Here is a 23,438-nt window from a genome sequence, read left to right as displayed (position 1 = left end):
GTGGTTGGCAAAAAGGGGGTGGGCAAAATGGGTGAAGAGGGTCAAAAAGTACCAACTTCCAGTTATAAAATAAATAAGCCCTGGGATGTCCTGTATAGCATGCCGACTATAATTAACAATACTGTACTGCACATCTGAAAGTTGCTCACAGCATAGATCTTAAAAGTTGCTATCACAAGAAAAATATACTCCGTAACTACATATAGTGACAAATGTTAACTAGACTTATGATCATTTTGCAGTACATACAAATATCGAATCATTATGTTGTACACCTGAAACTACTATAATGTTGTATGTCAGCTATACCTCAACAGAAAAAACCAATAAGTTAAATGATATCTGTGATACATTAAAAAGAAAAAACCACCACACAGAGCACCCACCTTGGGCCGGGCTGTGAGGTGGGTGCTTTCCACAGGCAGGACAAGGCCGCCTTTGCAGCTCAGCGGGAGCCCGGTCCCAGCCCAGCCCTGTGCCCCCATGGGCCCAGGACACAAGAAGACAAACTCCCCAAGCACTAACTGCAATCCCAGGCACGCTGCAGGACTGTGCCGAACGTGGCTGCCTCACGTTTCCAAAACCCTCCAGGATTCCCAAACTACAGCCAAACCGCTGAAGAGAGTGAATTCTCATCCGTCACTTTAGAAATTAATCAGCAGGTGTACCGCAAACTTCCTGCTTGGGCTGCAGGAACCAGGCAAACAAGAGGAAGACCCCAGGTCTGCAGCTCAAAAGGAGGCCCAGGCAGGGCAGGCCTGAGCCCACAAGAACCAGGAAGGAAGCAGGCCTTGGCTAAACCCACTTCTCGCTGTCCTTTCTGCCCCTGCCCCACCTCTACTCCCAAAATGGGGCTTTGATGGAGAAGCAGGTGCTGGTGAGGCCAGACGATGGGGGGAGGGGGGGTCCGGAGTCCGAGCCCTCCACACGTGGGACCAGGCAACCAGTGTCAGGGCTGAAGGTGGGGCACAGGGTGAAATGGCTGGGTGTTCCAAAGGCTCGGATGTGTCTCTACAGCGGGACAGGGGAGCTCACTGAAGATAAGCTAGTTGATGCCAACCCCACTGCTCCCGGACCTCCCTGGAAATTGAGGAGAGAAGATGCCTTGTGACTGCAGAGGTGGTGGCTCTGGTGCCCCGGCCACCTGTTCCTAAGCCGTGGCTCACACCAGACACCGTTCCCGGTAGGGCATCTCCTCTCTGCTACTAAATATGTGAGGGAACCAGTCGTCCAGATCCCGCCCCGGAGCGCAGGTGCCCGCCTGCGCCCACCTTGTACACGGCCTCCTGGATGCGCGCTTTCAGCTTGGAGCTCCCCGTCTTCATCCCGGACACCAGGATGGTGTCCCCCTGCTTGGCCGCCTTCTCCATCTCTGAGATGTAGGAGGGAGGGATGTACGTGGACTCCAAAAAGGTCAGGATGCTGGAAAAGGAACGTGCGGTCAGACCTGACGCCTGGAACCCAGGAACCTCACGCACTCACTGTCCAAAGCTCCTGTGCGTGGTGCCAGACCCCATGTAAGTGGTGCTGACCTAGACAGTGCTGCCTGGAAACCTGTCCCTGGAATGTCCTACCTCAGAATTGTCAGCGTCCCTGTGAAACATGCAGATTCTCGGCCCCGGCCCGGCCCTTGGTCTGCACGAAGCCTGGGGATCTGCATTTTATAAAACTCCCAATGTGATTATGATAAAAGGCAGGCACTGAAATTTGAAGACCGCCCACTTAGTCGAAATGTTTTGGTCTCACAGACGTGAAAGGTGAGGCTCACGGAAGCTGAGAACAGGCCCAGGACCACAGGTCCAGCCAGGGCCCTTCAGGGCTCCCCAGGAGTCCCAGCCCCCTTTCTTGGCCAGCTCCTGCATCTGGGAAATGGTTCAACGACCACGCCCTCCAGTGTTAGAAACAGGGAATCACATCAAATCCTACCTTCCCTGGAGTTAGGCTGTGGGGAGAAGGGAGGGAGAATTCAGGATGGGGTGGAACCCCCAGAGCACAGGCTGGTAAGCGGGGCCAGCCTGAGTCTCTCCCTGGCAGCCCGTGATTTACAGATAAGCCCTCCAGTTCCACCCGAATGAGAGCAGTCAGTCGGACACGCTTTCATTCTCCCCAAGATCTGCCGGGCGCTATACTACGCAGTGATTTATTTCCTTGCCCAGTTTTACGACGTGTCACACACTGAATTTAATGAAAATCCAGGACACTCTGGTTCCAGCACCCCTTAGCACCTTGGACTTCGGTCGGCATTCGACTTACATGCCGGGTGCTTGGAAGCTCCGGGGGCCGTCAGGGCAGGAAACAAGCTTGGTGGTGCGAGCGGGGCAGGTAACCAGCATCCCCTGAACATCTAGTACGTGCCGGGCCCAGAGAGGGGCTCTCACCCCCGTCAGCGTGCTCGCCCACCCTGCCACCCTCAGAGGTGGGCACAGTGACACCTCCATCTGCTGCAGGAGGAAGCTGGTGCTCAGGTGGTCACAGTCCTTGATGACGGCCACAGGCAGGACATCACAAGGCCGGGACCGGAATGCAGGTCTTTTGGACCTAAAGCCCACATTCCTGGCTTACTGAGACCCCAGAAATTCCAGAGCTCAACCACAGACAGAGGCTGACAGCCCAGCCCCCAAAGAGCTCTGACCCAAGAGGGCAACCTGGCTTGCACAGCGTCAGGGCATGAGGGTGCCCGTCATGGAAATGGCCGTGAGCTGAGCCTGGATGTGCCCTGGAACCCTGAGCTGGACTTTTGAAGGTGTAAACAAAAGGCCAGACTTGTAACTCCCCACAAAATACTTATCAATTGCAAGGGAGTAAGAAAGTGACTTCAGAGCAGGGCACCTGGCAGACCCCACCCTACCCAAGTGATGACAGCGAACAAAATCATTGACGGACCAACAAAATCACGATACGACGCAACGAGAATACGGAATCTCGCCTCTGTGATGTTCCTGCAAAGATGCAGAACTCTGGGTCTAATCAGGAGGAACGTCAGATAAACCCGAAATGGGGGAGGGTCTGTAAGATGACTGGACTACAGTCTTCATGACTGCAACGTCCCAAACGTCGAAGAAGGACCGAGAAACTCTTCCACGCTGATGGAGACTAGGAGAGACAGGACGACATGCGGCAGGTGACCCCGGGGGTCATGTTCTGCTACAAAGGATACAATTGGGATAAACTGGCAAACTTGAACAAGGTCTTGTGACTGCGGGCGTCAGTGTTAATTCCCTAATTGTGATGACCGTCTTCTCAACGTGCAGGAAAACGTCCTCAGAGGTAGTAAATACACATTAAAATAACTGGGGGTTACGGGCACCAGGGTGGCAGCTTGCTCTCAGATGGTTCGGGGAATCCACTTTCTGTACTACACTTGCAACTTTTCTGTAGGCTAAAAATTGCTGCAAAGTCTTTAAAAAAAATAAGTCTTCCTCCCCCAAAAGGGACTATACTCTAACATTTTTATAATACAGCACGAGGCAATGCAGCATAGCAGAGGACATTAGCCCAGACCTTGGGTCTGCACCAGCACCGGCCAGCAGAACCTTCTGGGATGGAAATGCTCCACGTCTGCCCTGTCCAGTGTGTGGTAACACCAGCCACACAGCTAACGAGCCCTTGACGTGTGGCCAGTGCAATCAAGGATCTGAATTTTCCACTGTACCTAGTTTAAATTTAAACAGCCAGGATAGGGTTCATGGCTACCACACTGCACTGTGAGAAGCTATACACGTCTGAGTTCAAATTGTAGCTCCGCCCCTTACCAACCTAAGGCACGTGGACAGTGGGACGGAAGCCACACAGCCGTTGGGGGGACTGGATGAGTCAAGATGCGTAATGAGTCTGTCGCACAAGGAGTCCGCCTGCAGGCCCACTTCCCACCCCCGTGCTGGGGAAGGCAGCCTCCTGCGCCTGGAAGAGGTCACTGCAGGAAGGTCACCCCAGCCAGAACTGTCTCCCCGTTAGCTCACCCCCAGCGGGGCCGCACCCCGCCCCTCGCCTGCACCCCGGGACAGCTCCCATTGTCTGGCACAAGCTTTCTCTTCGGCAGCTGGACAGCCCAGCCTCCTCGACGATGTCCCACAGAACACACCCCCGTGGGCTGCACAAGCAGCAAGGTTCCTGCACAACCGTGTGAGCCGAGGGGGATGATGATGATGGAAGCCCCCAGCCCACGTGGAGCCGGCGACAACCCCCTTCCCGCCTCCCTTCCAAGGCAGGCGCCTCTTACCGGAGCGCGTTGTGGGTGTCCGAGTACCCGTCGGCCTCTGTGTCCTTCACGATCATCCAGTCAAAGACCAGCCCGGCCAGGGTGCTGAACGTGTTTCCTGTAGGAGCAGAGGGGCGCACCCGAGTTACCCCCCGGGGCCAGGGGCAGGGGACATGCACCAGCCCCTGCAGAGCAGGCAGCACTGCCTGCAGCCTCCAGCCTCCATTCAGCAGGGAGGGAGGGAGGGAGGGGAAACGAGGCTGAAAGAACCAGGGTCACGTGACTGTGAGGAGTGAGCCCTGGCCTCTCGGGGGAGCCGTGTCCTTCCCGCTGTACCTCCTGCCTGTGCGCACCCATCACCCCTCACGTGGGGAAGTGCTTTACGGTTTAGACAGTGGTTCCTGAGACTGTCACTCACTCCCCCCTCACCACCTCCCTGTGCTGGGAAAGGAACCCAGGCCGTGAGCTTTCACGTGCCCATCCTTGCCCCTCGGCCGAGATGCTGAGACCCCAAGTCCCGGGTGGAGGAGGTGGACGCTCGCACAGCCGGCCTTGGCTCTGAAGCCCTGGCTGCCGTCCGCGTGCCTTGGACCAGAGGCCAGAACACGCGGAGCCCGGCACGTGACTGGGCGACCGCTGCCGGAGGAGGACTCAGGGAGGGTCTGAATCCCTCCGTAAACACCTTGTCAGGGTAACTGCAAGACCTGGTTCTACGCAGACACCCGGGAACAGGGCGGGGGATGAAAACTGGGGGCTCAAAGGCCTGATCTGCTGGGAACTATGGTTTGCTTTTTCCCCAGGCGATGTTGATTTTACATTCCTTAATTGGCTCCCATCATTTCAAATTAAGAAATGCAGTATACTGTATATCCGGCTTGCAAGTTCAAAAGTCTGAAGACCCCGCTGCCTGGGCCCTGCTCCCTCTGGTGACGAGAGGCTGGCTCAGCCTCTCCAGCTGGTCTGTCCCACTCCCCACGCCACACCCTATCGCCCACACCCACTCCACCTCCATCATCTACATTCCTGCCTGGCCAGCCCCCAAAACAGAGCATCTGGGGCCCAGGAAAGCTCTTTCTTCACTGCGAAGCGCAGAGCATTTAGAGTCAGGCCCCACCCCACCTCTGAGGTCTCAGGGCTGTTGAGATCGACAGGAGAGAGTGCCGCCAGCGAGGTGCCTGGGGGGTGCCAGCCAGCTCAGGGGCAAGTGCGGTCCAGCACGGCCTTCTGAGGACGAGAAGACCGAGGCTGGGGGAGGCCTCCTTGGGTCTCGTAACCTGGAAAATGGAGACAGGAAACCCTGTGTTCGTCCATTTCAGTGGTTACGCTTGGAGCTCGGTTTTTCAGTCAGAATCCCCGCATCTCTGTCATGTTCGGATGTGAGGGGAGGGATGAATGTGGGATCATTCCTGGAGCAGAAAGCATCCTGGGGCTTCCAGAAGTTTCACCCACATGGGCAGGGGCGCATGCAGGACCAGCTGCCTAATTTGCAGGGCTGTATGCAAATGAAAACCTGGGGCTCCTCATTCCAAAGGCAGGGAAAGCACCAGAAGGACGCAAGTCAGACTTGGGAGAGTTGGAAGGAGACAGAGAAAGCCCCAGGCATGGGGCTGGCTGAGGGGGTGCTCCCTTGGGCGGGTAGGGACACTCTAGGGTGAGTCAGACCCTTAGAGGTACCCAGAGGCCCTGCCCTGCAATTTGGGGTACACATGGATGTGTCAGTTACAGGGGTCCCCTCCTGCCAGCCACTGGACCAACACACTGTGTCCTAGCTGAGCAGGCTCTGTGGAAACTGAGTCAGGCATCTCTCCTTCCCGCTCTGCTGATCCCCACACTAACCCTCGGTAGCCTGTGTATGGATATGTTAGGAAACCAGATGAGGGTGGGTGAGAGGCTCACTCCGGCCAAAATGCAGCCTCTAGAACGGACGTGCCCCGGGACAGGGATGGCCTCTGCCACGCTCCACCCTGCATACCCTGGGGACATGCGCCTATCCCAGGCCCCCGCTGGGGATGGAAGGTGGCCGTAGTCACAGGACAAGGCTGGGGAGGGAGCGGACAGGCAGGACCCAGGACACCGGGGGACAGGGCACAGGTGGCCAGGAACCCAGCCCAGGAGGCAGGGAGGTGGCAGGGAAGCAGGATCTCAAAATCACGGAGGCTCCAAGTCCCATCAGACCCCACTCACAAAACACGAGTACAAAAATAAATCTATTAAAATTTCAAGACGGCAACGGTGGAGCATTAAACCAAGCCTGGGGACCTTTGTAGCACGAGAGCCTGTGTGAAGCTAGCCCTGACATCTGGATGACAAAATAAAACCACAGGAGATGGCACGTGACCTGACTACAACTTCCCAGAGTGGACAGTGGGCAAGGGCACCTTCCAGCAAAACAGGCTCCAAGACCCACACATTCAGCAGGAATTTGCAGGCTTGGAGGTAGGGGCGGTTCAAGAAGCTTCTGCCTAGAGTTTTGCCGTGTCTCTTTGAAAAGCAGCTATTATGTACTCCTGAAACTAACACAACATTGTTAATCAACTATACTCCAATATAAAATAATTTTTTTTAAAAAAGCAGCTATTAGACCTACTATGTGCCAAGTGCTCACATTAACAAGGAAATCCCAGGGCCCAGTCTCCGGAGGCTGCACCCCCTGTCCTGGTCCCAGGAGGGCAGCCGGAAAACACTAAGCAATTCAACTTAACAAACATTTGCTGGATGCCCGCTGGGCCCAAAGTCCAGTGTCAAACAAAGAATGAAGTGATCCCAATTCTGCCCAAGTGCGGAGCCTGACAACGAGTAAAAAGTGCCCCGTGCCCCAAGGCTGGGCTTGCGAATCACTGAGGGATTTCAAGGAGGGACAAACTCCACCTTGGGAGAGCCCTGGAGGAGAAAATGTTAGAGGGGATGCCCAGAGGGCCTGGGCTTCAGAAAGCAGAGATCCGGAAGTGGGAGTGGACGGTGCTCTGAGTGGGAGGTGAGGCGTGGCATTTGGGGGACCGGAGCCCCCAGCACTGCCCGGGCACCAGGTACATGCGGGCTGGGAGAGAACTCTGAAAACATTAACTCGAGGCAGGAACCCTGCAGATGGCCTCAGGCCAATAAAGCAGACCCCAGTCCCTGGTGCAGACCACGGTGCCCAGGAAAAATGCAGCAGTTGGAGACAGGCAGTGTGGCCTAGTGGACAAGAGTTCCAGCCCCTGCTCTGCCGCCCACGAGCTGCATGACCCTGGGTGAGTCACTGAAGCTCTCTAGGCCTCAGCTTCCTTGTCTGTACAATGGGCTAATGTATAATTACCATCCACCCTTGTGGGGTAAAAGACGACACTTAGGGCTGGGCACCTAACAATGTTTGCTGAGCCACAAGCAGGTTAAAAACCAAACAGGCACCAACCTAGACAAGGTACATCCCTTCTGAGACTGGGGGGCCCTCCAAGGTTATGAAGGTCAAGTTTGTCTTTACAAAGGAGACTGACCAGTAGGGAGGATACAGGCTCAGGACAAAGGAAGAGGGGATTTCTAAGGAACTAGTCCAAGCGCTTCTGGGTGGGGACACCCTCACAGTGAACAGGGAGGCAGGGAGTGAACCACCTGGTGCCACAAAGGTGGGCCTTGACCTGGGCTCTTCCTGAAAGGCCAGTGTATGCAGGCCTGGGTGAGCCAGGGTTCCCCCCGGAACTGGCCACATGCACCACCAAAACCTTAGGAGTGGGAGGACTGTGAAACGTGATCCCCTAGGGCCACGGGGCACCTGTCCCACACAGGAAGGCCAGGCAGCCACCTTCCATTCCTGATACATCCACCAGCTGCCCAAGGGGAAAAACCAAAGTGACTTAAAAATGAATAAACTATTAAAAAAAAAAAAAAAAAGATGGAGAATAACAAGTGATGGTGAGGATTTGGAGAAACCGGAACACTCATGCATCACTGGTGGGGATGTGAAACAGCACAGCCACGGTGGAAACACTCTCCGGCTGTTCCTCAGAAAGGTACATATAGAGTTGCCCTTTGACTCAGCAATTCCACTCCTGGGTGTAGACCCAGGGGAAATGAAGGCCTATGTCCACACAAAGACTCGAATCCATGTTCACAGCAGCACTACTCACAACAGCCCAAAGGGGGCAGCAACCCAACTGTCCACCAACTGACGGAGGGATAAACAAATGTGGTCCATCCATACAATGGAACATCGCTCAGCCATGAAAAGGAACAAAGCACCGCCACAGGACACAACGTGGGTGAACCTTGACAACAGGCTCAGTGAAAGATGGCAGACACCAAAGACCACACACTGTATGATTCATTCATATGAAAGCTCCAGAAGAGGCAAATCTATACACACAGACAGTAGATGAGTGGCTGCCAGGGGCCGGAAAGAGAAAAGCACAAGAACCGACTGCTAATGGGTGTGGGGTTGCAGTTTGCAGTGATGAAAAGGTTCTAAAATTAGACAGTGGTGACGGCTGTACAACTTTGTGAATATACTTTTAAAATAAACCACTGAACTGTACACTTTAGATGGGTAAATTTCATGGTATATAAATCTCGATAAAAATAAACAAAACTCGGGTCGTGGGGAGGGATAGATTGGGAGTTTGGGAATGACATGTACACACTACTATACATAAAATAGATAATCAACAAGGACCTACTGTAGAGCACAGGGAATTCTGCTCAATACTCTCTAATAACCCATATGGGGCAAGAATTTGAGAAAGAATAGATACATGTATAACTGAACCACTTTGCTGTACACCTGAAACTAACACAGCATTGTAAGTCAACTATACTCCAATACAAAATAAAAAAATTTTAAATAAACGAAACTTTATTTTTTAAGTGACAAGACAGGAAATAGACCAGAGAGGTTAAGAGCAGGGGTTGGCACTCCACAGCCCTTGGGCCAGATCCAGCGCCCACCAGTTCTTGTGAATAAAGTTTTATTAGAACAGCTGCGCCCCTTCATTCCACACTGTCTGTGAGTGTTTTAGAGCCACGCTGACACAACTGAGCGGTTGCTGCAGAGACGATCGGGCCGGCAAAGCCTAAAACAATTCCTACCCAGCCCATCACGGAAACCACGTGCTGACTCCTGGCTGAGAGTGAACCCAGGACCCAACCAGGCCGGAGCTCAGATTCTGGCTCTGCTGCGAATGAAGGACTAGGATGTGTGTGTGCCTGGTCTGTGTGTGTCTGTGTGTGCACTGTGTGTTCTCTCTCAGTCTCCACTCCTGGAAGTGAAACGAGTCAGGACAGGTGAGGCGCCCAGAGACGCCTGGCTCCAGTGAGCGGCATATGACCCCCGCCACCGCGTCGGGCAGGTGAGCTCGCATCAGCTCGCTGCACAAACTCCTCCTCGGCGCCCTCTGCCTCAAGACGAGGCGCAAATCCCACACCTGACACAAGGCCCCTTTATATCCTGTGTCCCTTGGCCTCTCCAATTTCAGTCTCAAGGATGAAACGGGGTCCCCGCCTGGCAGACCCCACATCCCTCGAGGCTCAGTCAAACATCCTGCCTTCTAAGAAATTGTTCTGACCCCTGACCTCCACGCCCCGCCTCCAAGCCCCCTGGAGTTGCTCTCCCACCCAGTGGTCCCTTCACACTTTGCACCCAACGTGATTACAAACCGCACCTGCCGGGATGCATGTGGGGCCTGATCTACCCGCGGACCCCCTGGCCTGAGACGCTAGGGGCAGAGGCCCAGTGCGCCCGCCCCACCACAGCAGTACCCCAGGACCTGGCAGACCCAGAAGGCAGAACACACTCCATGGCCACCCAGCGCACTGAGCACCCACCACACACCAGGCGGGGCTGACCCTTCACACTCACTCACCAGGTCCTCGTGACCAGGTAAGCATCATTATGTCAGCTTCACAGATCAGAGGGGAGTTCAGAGAAGCTGGGCAGCTTATCCGATGAATGAATACAGAGCGGAAGGAAGGCTCGGACAGATGCTTCGAAACACTGATTCTGCCCCCAAGGGACATTTGGCGATGGCTGGAGAGATTTCTGGTTGTCACAACTCAGTGGGAGCTACTGGCATCCAGTGCACAGAGGCCAGGGATGCTGCCAAACACCCTAAAATGGACTGGGTAGTCCCCACCACAAAGAATTATCTACCCCAAGTGCCAATCCTGCCTAGACTGAGAAACCGTGATCTATAACAATGTTTTGAAAAAGCCGGGGCAGCGGGGGCTAGAGTGGTCAGGGGAGATTTCAAAGACAAGGTGAGTCCTGGCTTGGATGTGAAGTTTTAGAAGATCCTTCATCTGGAAGATGCCTTTTGCCTGACCTACTTTCTTCAACAAGAACCTTAACCTACAAATTTTCCCTTTGCTCCTTGACCAAGAGGTCAGGTTACAGCCAAGACAGTCTGCCAACCAGCAGAACAGACCTTCCACAAAGAATCCCAGCCCAGAACAAGCCAATGTTCTGCTATGAAGTGAAGGATGGTACGTGGGGCCGGCAGCATAGACGTGCTCTCTTACACACACACATACACACACGTGCGCGCGCATGCGTAGGCTGCAATCTGGATCAGGAAGCCAGCCCCAGACCCCAGAGCCTCTGTTGTTCACAGCAGTGACCCCGTGAGCCCCTCCCAGCTGTGCACAGGCACAGAGCTGGCCTCCAGGCCCTGTGGAGAAGTGGCCGTGGCCTCGCTGCCACCACGGGCCTGGCGTCCACTTAGAGGTGGTCCTGACCTCTTCCACGTTGCCCCCCTGGCCAGAGCAGCCCGCCTTGGGGGAGAGCAGGCCGCACACGAGGAGAGGAAGAAACAGAGCCCGCCGGGCCAGTGGCCTCACCTTCGGAGTCCAGGGCCTGGATCTTAAGCTCCAGCGGGGAGTCCTCCAGGTAGAGCTCGCGGGTGGTGGAGACGATCTGAATGCCGTGGATGAGGTCCACGATGGCGTCGCAGCGCAGGACCTGGCCGGTGGCTGCAGGGGAGGGAACACAGGGTCAGCCGGAGGGCGGCCACCCCACCTCCAGCGCCTCATAGGTTGGGTGGTCTTATTCTTTGGCAAAGACAAGGGAAACCAACAATCCCCCCCAAGAAACAGGGCTGGAAGAACCGAGTCGACCCTCAGGACCTCCACGAGGCCCGAGAGTCAGCAAGGACGTCCAGGAAGTAACGGCCTTCCAGACACTTTCACTGCCCATCTTGTACTTTTCCACCGCGAGCGCCAGCGTTTAAAGCTGTGTGCAAAACACTCTTCCTAGACTTCCGAGTTTTGTTCAGAGTGTAACCACTGAGCTAAACGACAAGGGTTCTGGTATGGTAAGTTAGCCTCCAAAAGGACGATGCTGTTCTGAACGCCTGTCCCTACCCTGAGATTAGCAATTACACCCGGAATTTGTGCATTTGTGTGTGTCTGTGTTTACACTGCAGTTTTTGCATAAGACTATCAACTACACTATAGTATAAAAAAAGAGTGTGCACGTCTACACGGATTTCTTACTTGCTCCATCAATAAGACACATAAATGGCATTACCTGGAGAATTCTCTAATGTAGAAAGTAACAGCTTGTGACACGAAATCATTCCGACCATTCTCCAGGCACCATATAACTACTTGTACACCCTTAACTTTGTGAGAAAGCCATTCAGCCCCATTTATCAAAAAACCTTAAAAATATTCATAGGCTGTGACCCAGTAAAGCTGCGAATCTATCCTTGGCAGGAAATAACCTGAAGGAACCCAAAACTGTTCCCCGAATGAAACTATTTATTTTCCTATATGACACTGAAACAAACATCTGAAAACGATCTGAATGCCTCATACACGGGAATGCTTACAGCACAACCTCTGGTTAAGAATATTCTTCGGCCATTAAAAATACAGAGTGAAGTAAGTCAGAAAGAGAAAGACAAATACCGTATGCTAACACATATATATGGAATTTAAGGGAAAAAAATGTCATGAAGAACCTAGGGGTAAGACAGGAATAAAGACACAGACCTACTAGAGAACGGACTTGAGGATATGGGGAGGGGGAAGGGTAAGCTGTGACAAAGCGAGAGAGTGGCATGGACATATATACACTACCAAATGGAAAATAGATAGCTAGTGGGAAGCAGCCGCATAGCACAGGGAGATCAGCTCGGTGCTTTGCGACCACCTAGAGGGGTGGGAGGGAGGGAGACGCAAGAGATATGGGAACATATGTATATGTATAACTGATTCACTTTGTTATAAAGCAGAAACTAACACACCATTGTAAAGCAATTATACTCCAATAAAGATGTAAAAAAAAAAATTCTATAATAAAATGGGAAACTTTTCATACCATGTTAGGTGGGGGAAAAGCATGACAGAAAATTCATTGTTTTCTAAGCATCTTACGACCATAATATGGCAAATTAAATATGGGGAAGTGAAACATTGCACAACTTTCTTCATTTTGAATCAACGCCCATTAAGAGTTATTTTGGTAACAACTAATAACTTAGAAATGAAAGCCAGCCTCCACGGGAGGGCAAGCAGGACAAGGTTGTGGCAGGAGGGACCAGAGTTCATGTTGCCTGCTCAGTGTCGCCCCAGCTCCATTGGCGTCCTCAGACCCAACAAGAGAAGGGAAAGCATGGCCATGGGCTCTTCCGTCCCTGTGGCCCGAGGCCTCAGCGGGGTGTTTCCAGCCCCTCAGCCCCCATCCCCACCAGGGGCCACGCGGCGCACTGGGAGGCCTTACTGATGTCCTCCGCGAAGATGATGCTTGTGAGGCGGGCGGGCTGGGACAGGCGGGCCTGCACCACTGCCTTCCGGGAGCACTGCTGCTCGTCCAGGCCCAGCGGCTCGATGCTGGCCACCTCCGGCCGGGTCGATGACCTGCGGCGAGAAGAAGAGAAGTCACCCTCTGGAGCCACTGGAGAGGCAGGGCTGGGACCGGAAGCCAGAGCCGCAGCACCCCGCATCTGTCCCAGACTCGCAGGACAGAGAGGCCAGGCTCCACCAGCTTCAAACCCAGAGGAGACAGGCAGCCGAGGCCCCTCTAGTAGGAGCAGGACATCCCGAGGGCGAGGACCTCCCCTCCCACCTCACCCCCACCCCAGCCCTGAACATATCACACAGGCAGAGTCACTGCTCGGGACACTGGAAAACACCTCCATGTTCAACAGTCACCTGACAGGACTATTCCAAGGAACTGGAAATAACTATTGGTGGGAAAAGCGCCTACGGTCCCTGGGGAGGAGGAGAGGCCAGGTACCTGCTGACCTCTAGGCAGGACCTGGCACACGGCAGCCTCGCAGACGGTAACCTCCATCCCCAACAGGCCCTACAAACCCAGAGCTCACCGACGGGAACCTTGGCAACAGGCACAAGGCCCAGCGCACGGGGCCGAGGTTACAGGGAAGGTGGGCGGAAGGGCAGGTAAACACCTTCGCCACAGAGGGAGGATGGGTCATTCTTCACAGAAGCGATGGTTAATCACCCTGCACCCCGAGGCAGGCAGAGAGCGCCGGACATGAGAGGGGATGACAGGCAGAAGCAGGTCCCGTCTGGCAAACGCAGAGACACCCAGAGACTGTTATTAAAATACAGAAGTGTGCTGGGGGAGTGTGGTGGTTAATTTTACGTGTCAACCTGGCCAGGCCATGAGGTGCCCAGCTACTTGGTCAGACATTATTCTGGGTGTGTCTGAGGGTGTTTCGGGATGAGGTTAACATTTAAACCAGCAGACTGGGTAAAGGAGATTGCCTTCCCCGGTGTCGGTGGGCCTCACCCAATCAGTTGAGGCCTGAATAGAACAAAAAGGCTGACTCATCTGCAAATGAGAGGGAGTTCCTCCTGCCTGAAAGCCTTCAGAGGCGTGTATACACACACACACACACACACACACACACACACACACACACACACACACACATATATTGTTTCTCTGGAGAACCCTGACCAATACAGAGAGAGCAAATAAGATAATGAAAGAAACTATCTACCATGTGTTAAGCCCAGAGCCAAATACTTCTGTCCATCAGATTGCTTAACCCTCCAGGAGGCCTATATGGGAAAACCAAACCGAGGCTCAGAGAGGTTTAGTAATTCCGCAAAGCCACACAGCTGTACGTGGCGGGGCCAGTGATCAGAGGCAGGTCTGTGTGACTCCAGATCAGACAATCCTCCCACCACACGAGTGCTTCCCCCAGGGTACGGAGCACACAACACCAGAGGGCAGTGAGGCATCGATGAACTGTCTTTAAATTGACTCTTTATGTCATTTAATTACTACACATTCAGTGTTAATTGTTTCAGGAAAAACAGATGTATCAAACTTATGAGCTCCTACATGTTAATACTGAAGAGGATGTCTGATGTTCAAAAAAGCAGTCATTTTGAAGCAAACAGTAAGTTTTCGTATACGTGGTACACGAAAAAGGCAGCACTCTGACAGTGGCGTTCCCAGGACAGCTGTGAGGGGCGGGGCTGCCCATCAGCCGCCATTTTCCAGTGTTTCTATAAAACAAGGACAGAGCGGCCTCTCACACTGATAGCTGGAGCTCTCAGAACCAGTCTGTCCCCACACTGGTTGGGGAGGACCCACATGAGGCACGGAGGGAAGGGGGGAGAAGGCACGTGGGCCGCGCCAGCTCCCTCAGCCTAACCCTCGCGGGCTCTGGGCTCATGGCCCAGGCGGCAGGACGGGTCCAGCGAGCAGGGCTCAGAGAAGGCGGGGTCTGCACAGAGCTGACAGCTGAGAGGCCCACCCAGAAACCAGCTCCGAAGGCCAGGTCACTTGGACACAGCATCACGTTCTGCCAAGGAAGCAGGTCCGGGCTCAATGGCTTTTCTGCCGGAAGAGCCTTCCTCTGTCTCCAGTTTAAACGAACGGCCGCTGCTCAAAACGGATGAGAGCTGCTCCAGCTTGCCCACCTGGTCGTTCTGTGCACCTCAGCTGGTGGTCAGCACGCCTGCCCACCCTCCCCACTCATGGACTCGCCTTAAGGCCCACGGGAGGAGCTTCAGGGGCCTCCCGGCCCCTGGCGCACGCAGTGATGGTGACATGGCCTCACTCTGTTGAGAAGGTGAACGCCTAGGGCAGCAGGGTGCTGCCACTCGCCAGCTGTGTGACATTGAGCAAACAATTCCACCTCAATTCTCTGTGCCTGTTTCCTCAGCTGTACAATGGCAATAAAAGTGGTACCTGCTGCAAAGGGTTGGGGCGGATTAGATAGGATGACAGATGTAAAGCTCTTACTGCAGGGCGTCGCACATAGTAAGCTCTCCAACTCAGGCACCAGCAGGAGGTGCCTAAATGAAGGGCTTCGGGCCCTGAGGTGTTTGGCGAGATTCTGACCACAGACCTTTGCTTTTTAAAGAAAGTAAGAAAACATGGGCCCTTCTAGATTGTGATCGTTCATGTGTGACCTGGTGGGGCCCTACCCCCAACCGCAGACATCCTCAGAGCCACAGGCAAAGATTCAGGCCCGAAGTAGGGTTCACCACTGGCAAGAGCCTGAAGCTTCTGACTTCAAGTCTAACCTCTGCTCTGAAGTTCTCCCTCCCCCAGCTTCCCCCCCATCCCTCCACTGATGCTGACCCCTCCACTTCTCGCGTCCCTCCCACCAGCTCTTGTGCGGCCCGGCCTTGAGGGCTCATGGGAAATGGTAACTCTTCCACGGACCCATCCCTGACCCTCCTCAACCTCCACTCAGCTCTCACAGCTGGTCCTTCTTGGGGTCCCTAATGCACCCATTCGTTCATTCATTCACTGAATCCATATTCATTGGGTGATGTGCAGGATTCCAGGTACCGTTCTAGGTGCCGGGGACACAACGAGGTACAAAATACACATTAATCCCCACCTTCACGGAGTTTACGTTTTAGTGGGAGGAGAACAAGGATAGACAAAATAACTGAGTGGAGGTGGGATCTCAGACAACAGTGCTTTGGACAAATAGAAGGCAGGGGAGGGAAAGGCTGTAGTTTCCAACCGGATGGTGAAGGGAGCCTCCCTCAGAGGCGACATGTGAGGAGGTGGGGCAGACACAGGATCCCTGGATATCTGGGAGAAGGGCGTTCGGGCAAAAGCATGGGCGAGGGCAAAGGCCCCGAGACCATGGCTGGTGTGATCCTTCTCCTTGTCTGACCCCCTCGGAGACTGAGCCTGAGGACAGCGCCCGTGCGTGCTCATTTCTTGCCCTCACTGCACCCAGCATAAGACTCTGGTGCAAGTTTGTTTGTTTGTTTGTTTTTTGCGGTACGCGGACCTCTCACTGTTGTGGCCTCTCCCGTTGCGGAGCACAGGCTCCGGACGCGCAAGCTCAGCGGCCATGGCTCACGGGCCCAGCTGCTCCATGGCACGTGGGATCCTCCCAGGCCGGGGCACGAACCCGCGTCCCCTGCATCGGCAGGCGGACTCTCAACCACTGCGCCACCAGGGAAGCCCCGGTGCAAGTTTTTGTAGATGCCCCTTATCAGGTTATGGATTCTCTTCTAATCCGAACTTGCTGCAAATTTCTATCATGAATGACTGTTGAATGTTCTGCACCTATTGAGACCATTATATGGCTTTTCTTCTTCATTTTGTTGATACAAGACTTGTTTATTGTTGCTCAAGCAATTACATTGATTGGTTTGTGTTAAACCAACCCTGCATTCCTGAGATCCACTCCAGTTGGTCATAACACAACACCCTTTTTATGTTTCTGAATTTGATGTGCTGCTATGTTGTTAAGGAATTTTGTACTCTGCGTCTGTGAATTTCTTTTGCTTATAATGTTTGAGGCTGGTTTGCAATCAGTGTAATGTTGGCCTCATAAAAAGGAGCTAGGAAATGATTGTTCTTCCTGCCTTTCCTGAAAGAGTTTATGAAGGATTTGTACTATTTCCTCCTTAAACGTTTCATAGAAATGACAAGTGAGGCCACCTGGGCTTGGAGTTTTCTTTTTTTTTTTTTTGCGGTACGCGGGCCTCTCAGTGTTGTGGCCTCTCCCGTCGCGGAGCACAGGCTCTGGACGCACAGGCTCAGCGGCCATGGCTCACGGGCCCAGCCGCTCCGTGGCATGTGGGATCCTCCCGGACTGGGGCACGAACCCGTGTCCCCTGCATCGGCAGGCGGACTCTCAACCACTGCGCCACCAGGGAAGCCCTGGAGTTTTCTTTATGAGAAGGTCTGTAATTATAAACTTAATTTTACCAAATGTCCTAAGTGGACCGAGAGGCACCAAGGGCTCTCTATGCCTGAGAACCCTTCCCCAAGTCCTGCACAGGAGGTGGGGAGCCTGCGGTTCGGTTCTGGTGGGCATGTTGCTTCCTCTCCTCTCGAATTGCTCACCCACATCCCAGCGAGACCCCCTCCCAGATCACAGCAGCTCCCGACAAGGGCCCCAGGTGAGCAAACCCAGGGTATATATACTGCCCCGCCCCCCCCCCCACAGACACACACACACACACACACACACACACACACACACACACACACGCTGGGCAAACAGGAAGCAAGGCAAACGTGCACACATGAGTGTCATTCCTGCAGGGGACCCGTGTTGGGTTTTGGCTGCCCAGACTCCATTCCCTCTCCTCAGTAACAGCACCCAGCTTTTCTGGGGGTGCTGCTCCCCTCCACCCTCAGACCATGAGGCTCCAGGGCACCCATGCTCCTTGGACCCTGGGAGGCAGGTGGCTGGGGCCTGGCCGATCGGCTGTGCATCCCCCTGGATGGAGGTGTTCAGACCCGGCGTGAAAGGCTTGACAAGGGCTGCAGGGCTGGACCCGTCCTCTTGCTACCCCAGGGGGCACCCGGCTGAGGCCCGAGACCAGGTCCTGCTGACATCACTGAGCCCTGTGTGCGGCCTGAAACAAAATCTGCCAAAACAACATCCCTGCTTTATTTAAACTATTTTGGTTTGAGCTTCCTGTCACATGCAGGAAAGTCAGGAGAGTTGAGACAAATGAAATCCCCTGACTGAATTCTTCAAGACTTGTGGCCTTATTTCATTCAAACTACTGGTACTATATTTTTTTAAAAAGAAAAAAAAATTGTCATTTATTATGTGCTTACTATGTGTCAGGCTCGAAATAAAACATATCACAAGTGTTTTATTTGCCTCCCAACAGCCCTATTGAAACCCCCCATTTGATACACAAGGAAACCCCTGCACGGACGTGAAGTAACCTGCCCAGGGTTACATTCCTGGAAAACACCTCAGCCGGGCCTGGCTCTAGACTCCTGGTCCAGACACCACCTCCCGCCTTGTGGTGAATGCACCCAGATTGTTCAAAACAGAGCTAATGGCCTCCACCTACCTGGGGCTGCCCATGCGAGGGCCCAGGCTGCCAGACCTCAGTGAAAAATGGCTCCATCTCCTCAATCACCCCCTACCCCACATGCAGCCTTAATACTGCTTCTTAATGTGTCATCAACTTCCCTTAAATGCTACTGAACCTGGGTAAAACCGCCATTGATGAGAAGGTCTGGCACACTTCCCGTGCATCCCAGGACTGAGCTGAGGCTGTGACCTGGTTTTGAATGTGGTTCTGCCAGGTGAGTGGGGAATAACATGCAAAGTATGCAAAGGAATTAGCGGAAAAACTGGTTCTGCTATTTGGTTCCCTCTGCCATCCCCACCTGCAACATTCAAAGTCCCTGCCTCTGGACTTGGGTCTCTGGCCACCCACCGGGGCAGCTGCCTGGACACCTGCACCTTCCGCCCTTCCCGGCCCCCCATCCGGTTACATCCAAGTAACCTTCGTATCTTTTTCTTACTTTTTTCTTTTATTTGTTTTTTTAAGACTTTTTTTATGTGGACCTTTTTAAAGTCTTTACTGAATTTGTTACCATACTGCTGTTTTCTGTTTTCCGTTTGGGTTTTTTGGCTGCGAGGCATGTGGGATCCCAGCTCCCTGACCAGGGATCAAACCCGCACCCCCTGCATTGGAAGGTGAAGCCTTAACCACTGGACCACCAGGGAAGTCCCTTACATTTTTCTTTTAAATTGATTCTTCCTTAATGAAAACGTACTTTATTTATTTATTGGCCGTGCCCCATGGCATGTGGCATCTTGGTTCCCCGGGATTGAACCTGCGCTCCGTGCAGTGGAAGTGCCCCGCCTTAACCACTGACCGGCCAGGGAAGTCCTGAAACAATACTTTAAAAGGAAACTTTATATCACTAGTGTAAACAGAAAGCCTATACCATTTGCCATCCGAGGTAACGATAAAAACAAACAAGAATCGAAACAATGTTACTGCATTTGGCGGGGGGGGGGGGGGGGGGGGGGGGGGGGGACACGACACTGTCACCCCCAAAAAAGAAACAGGCAGATATTACAGGGTATTAGGAAAAGCAGAAGGTGGTTGTAGGGGCCGGGGGCCGGGGAGGGGTTAGCATTTAATGGGGACAGAGTTTCAGTTTGGGAAGCTGAAAAAGTTCTGGAGATGATGGGTAATGGTTATATAACAGTGTGAATGTCTTGATGCCACTGAACTGGACACTTAAAAATGGTTAATTTTATGATATGTATATTTTACCAAATTTTTTTTAAAAAGAAAAAATGGAAACAACATGTTGGCACCAGAAATGAATTTTTTATCTTGAGGGTGTCTAATGGGACAGGGGAACCCGGGGACAGGGAAGGTCAGGTCAGAAAGCTACAGTGGAAAAAGGAGAAGTGACGGTTGTACAAAGAAGCAGTGAGTGGGGCCAGAGGAAGACACAGCCCTCCCTCCACCCACCTGCAGGTCCACCCTTCCCTGCCCCCCATGACAGAGGCAGGGCCTGCAGGGCGGAAGCCACGTCAAGGGGCAGAGCAGGCTTGGGCTGGGGGGGGACCCACAAGGGAAACAGGAAGAAAACCACCCACGGAAGCAGGATGGAACATCTACCCAGCAGCATGGTGCCCAGGCACTGAAAACTTAAGATCGTGAAGCAACACAGAAAAACAGCTGGGCTTTAACACTTGCTGGTGGTTGGTAGAGAAGGAAGTTCCCAAGCGACCTGAATACCAGGTTTGAGCTTCGTGGTGGTGGGGGGGTGGAATAAGTGATCAAAAGGAAAACAAAATGGTGACTGACTGTGTTACAGTCAAAGGATTATGGGAGACTTCCGTGGTGGTCCAGTGGTCAAGATTCTGCGCTTCCAATGCAGGGGGCGTGGGTGTGATCCCTGGTCGGGAACTAAGATCCCACATGCCACTCGGCCAAAAAAAAAAAAAAAAAAAGATTATGGGATACTTCTCTTTTTCTCCCTTTTCCCAACTTTCTCTCTCGTGTCATTTATATAAAGGATGCCTTAAAAAGAAGCTAATGAAAGATGCTTTGGAGCCCTTTCAATAACATGAAATATCAAAAAAGAATCAGGAGTTTGCCACATAACCAGCAATCCCTCGTTGTGACTGGAGGGGTTCAGTCAGGTCTGGCCAATTCGCCAGAGGCTGCAAACCCCTGAAAGAGGTGGTACGGGGGCACGGTCCCAAACTCAAGACCGTCACTACTTATACGCGTCCCCCAGAGCACTGCCCTCTCTGAGGTTCCAACTGAAACGTGAACAGTTTTAACCTGATGCTCTCTACAGTTCCCCTGACCTTAAAATTGCCTGATGATTTGATGCTATAAAATCAAGAAACAGGAAAAGCAGACTTAAAGCCCCTGGGGCTCAGGCACGCAGTGATTCCAGTAAAGTGGGAGCTTGGCCGAAAAGTCCAGGGATGAGCAAAAATTCCTCCAAGGTCCAGGAAGGTTTTCATTTTCTCTGTTCTTCACCTCACAGACTTCACAATGAACTCCTTAGGTGGAGAGGCTATTTTCCTCCCAGGTATAGATGAATGCAGATAGAAAGCTTGCCTTTAGGCCCACTCTTAAAACTCCAGAGGGGACTCTTCAAACCCTAAAGCAATACCTGACTGAACTAGGAAGCACACACTAAAAATAAGGGAAACATTTCTAACGCTTGACTGACAGAAGCTTTTCCTGTGAAGTTAAGGGGAAAATCACAACCACCAAACAGCTCCAAGACACTTAAGGTAAGTAGTTACACATTTGCAATAAAAGCTATGGGTCAGATTCAAAACAAGTTATAAGATACTTAGCAACCCTCTGATGCATCAGTGATTAGGAATGTTTTTTCCCTTCCTCCTCAGAAACTATACAAGTAAATTAAAATCCACCAGCTCTTCTCAGAAAAGAAAATGCAGTCAAAAAAAAAAAAAAAAAGGTTGTTACTTCAGAAACGAAAAACACAGCTCTAGAATCTCAGAGGAAGCAGCATACAAATACACCGAAACGGATTCATTTTAAGCCAGCTGCTTTTAATAGCCAGCTTCCTCTTTCTTGCCCCCCATATCAAGAGAACAACTTCAACCAGAGAATGAGCACGGTCACCTGCAAAGTGTGGACTAACAGGTGACCTCCCCACACCACACAGGGCCCTGGACAGGGATGAAGAAAAGTTAAAGAGAAGATGTGATATCAAGCCAGAAATACGACCCTCCAGAGGAGGCGGGCTCTAAACCCAAAATGCATTTGTCTGATGTGGCGTGTCCTTATTTCAGGAGGTGACCTTCAGAACACAAATAGGTACTAGTAATGCACATAAGCTAGAAGGTAGTCTGAGCTCCAGCACCAGGCTCGCGGATGTGCACGGATGACTATCCCAACAGACTTAACACGTGTTGGACTCTCTGTACTGTGATCACACCCTGTTACACTGTCTAGCCTTGAAACAGGGAACCAAAGGGAGGAGCAAGGGCGTAGCGCGTGGGGATCACCCCCTCCTTTTCATCTCCAGCAAGGTGGCGGGGAGGTGTGGTAGGGCCTTGGTCACACCCAGCACCGCCTGCACCCTGCTAGGAATGAACCTGCTCTGAGTGGAACCCAGAGGCCGCTTCAGGCTGCTGCTCCTCCATCTGAAGGATGGAAGGGCTGGACCACATCACCCAGCTACCGTGAGGTGCGGCGGACCTCCAGTTTCATTAGTTCCTGGGGTTCCCAGATCACATCCCCCACAAAAGGTGCAGAACTCCTGCGTCCCCCCAGGAAGCTAGGGATCAAGGCAACCCTGCTCTGTGGGCAACCTGGGGTGAACCACCAACCATGCCCTTGCATCTCTCATCTGTAAAACAGGTGCATCATCTGTTAAACACCTAGGGTTTCCTCCGAAAGACCTTTCATCAAAGGTTTCCGTTCCTCCCAAAGACGCTGAACGACTGATTCGACTCCCACACACACCTTCCCCACTTCTCCACAAGCCCAATTCCCACACCAGTCCGGCGCCAGGGATGAGTCCCGGTCACCAAACTCCCGAAAGCGGCGTCCCCAGCCTAGGTCTCTCTGCAGGGCCCTGACCACCTCTCCCGGAGCCTGGACGAGAAAGGCGTGCGACCACGTGGACGCGCATCCCGGGACCAGCTGCGCCAGTGCGACCCTCTCCCTCCGGCAGGAGGTCCCTCCGGAAGCCCCGGGGCGGGCAGGGCTTCGCTGGCCCTTCGCCGCGCCCGTCGCACGCCCTCCGCGAGTCCCGCCGACAGCAAGGCTCCCGCCCGCACCACCTCCCGGGCGGGCCCCCTCCCGCCAGAGAGCGCAGAGGCCTCGGCGCCGCCATGCGCAGTAGGGGCGACCCACGCGCACGCCGCCGGATCACGCGCGACCAGCCGCCAGGCCAGTGGCCGCCCGGCCACCAAGCCGGCGCCCGGGAGCGCGCGCCGGCGCACCTGCTGCGCGGGCCTGCTGGGGGCGCGCGGCTCCCGGCTTCCTGGCGCCGGCCGGGCCCGAAGGCCGCGCGCCGCAGGCCCCGTCAGACCCGCCCGAGGCCGCGGCCTCCTCCCCGCGCCCGCGCACCTGCAGCGCGCCCGCCCGGCCGCCCGCGCCCGAGGTCTGCCTCCCGAGCCGGCCCCACGCCTGACCGCGCCTCACCAGCGGTAGCAGCCCTCCGAGGCCTCCAGCGTGAAGTTCACGCGCGTGGCCCGTGTGAAGGGCAGCAGCACCTTGGGGATGTTGAGCTTGGCCGCCGGCGCGCTGGGGCCCAGCGCCAGCAGCCCCGAGAGCGCGAGCAGAAGCGGCCACAGCCGCCGGCCCCGCGTCACCATCCTCGCCGCTCTTCACCTCCCGGGACCCAGAGCCCGGTCGCGCGCGCACGCGCGCGCGCTCCCCTCGTGCCCTCCGTCCCCGGCCGCGCGCGCCCGGCCAGCAGGTGATAAGCGCGGGAGGGAGGAGGGAGGGGGCGGGGCGAGGGCCGAGGCCTCGGGCCCCTTCCTGGGCCCCGGCGGGCCCTGAGCGCTGGAACTGAGGGGCCCGGGCTCCCACCCCCGGC

At 54.0% G+C, this 23,438-nt stretch overlaps 1 protein-coding gene across 1 annotated transcript in view; it reads right to left on the bottom strand.

The window, feature by feature from the left end:
* Positions 1–23,234, bottom strand: part of NUP210 (nucleoporin 210) — a 99,018-nt gene extending 75,784 nt beyond the window's left edge. Inside the window, exons 1-5 of the mRNA XM_060023129.1 lie at positions 23,042–23,234; positions 12,888–13,024; positions 11,003–11,134; positions 4,220–4,316; positions 1,272–1,422 (exon numbers count right to left, since the gene is read on the bottom strand). Coding sequence (XP_059879112.1) covers positions 1,272–1,422; positions 4,220–4,316; positions 11,003–11,134; positions 12,888–13,024; positions 23,042–23,214 — 690 coding nt within the window. The 5' untranslated portion in view covers positions 23,215–23,234. The remainder of the gene's footprint in view (positions 1–1,271; positions 1,423–4,219; positions 4,317–11,002; positions 11,135–12,887; positions 13,025–23,041) is intronic.
* Between the last annotated feature and the right edge of the window lie 204 nt (positions 23,235–23,438).

The sequence above is a fragment of the Delphinus delphis genome, chromosome 10 (assembly GCF_949987515.2).
Source record: "Delphinus delphis chromosome 10, mDelDel1.2, whole genome shotgun sequence".
Taxonomy (NCBI): domain Eukaryota; kingdom Metazoa; phylum Chordata; class Mammalia; order Artiodactyla; family Delphinidae; genus Delphinus; species Delphinus delphis.
Note: the sequence above shows the minus strand (reverse complement) of the source record. Positions and strands in the feature narration are given on the sequence as shown.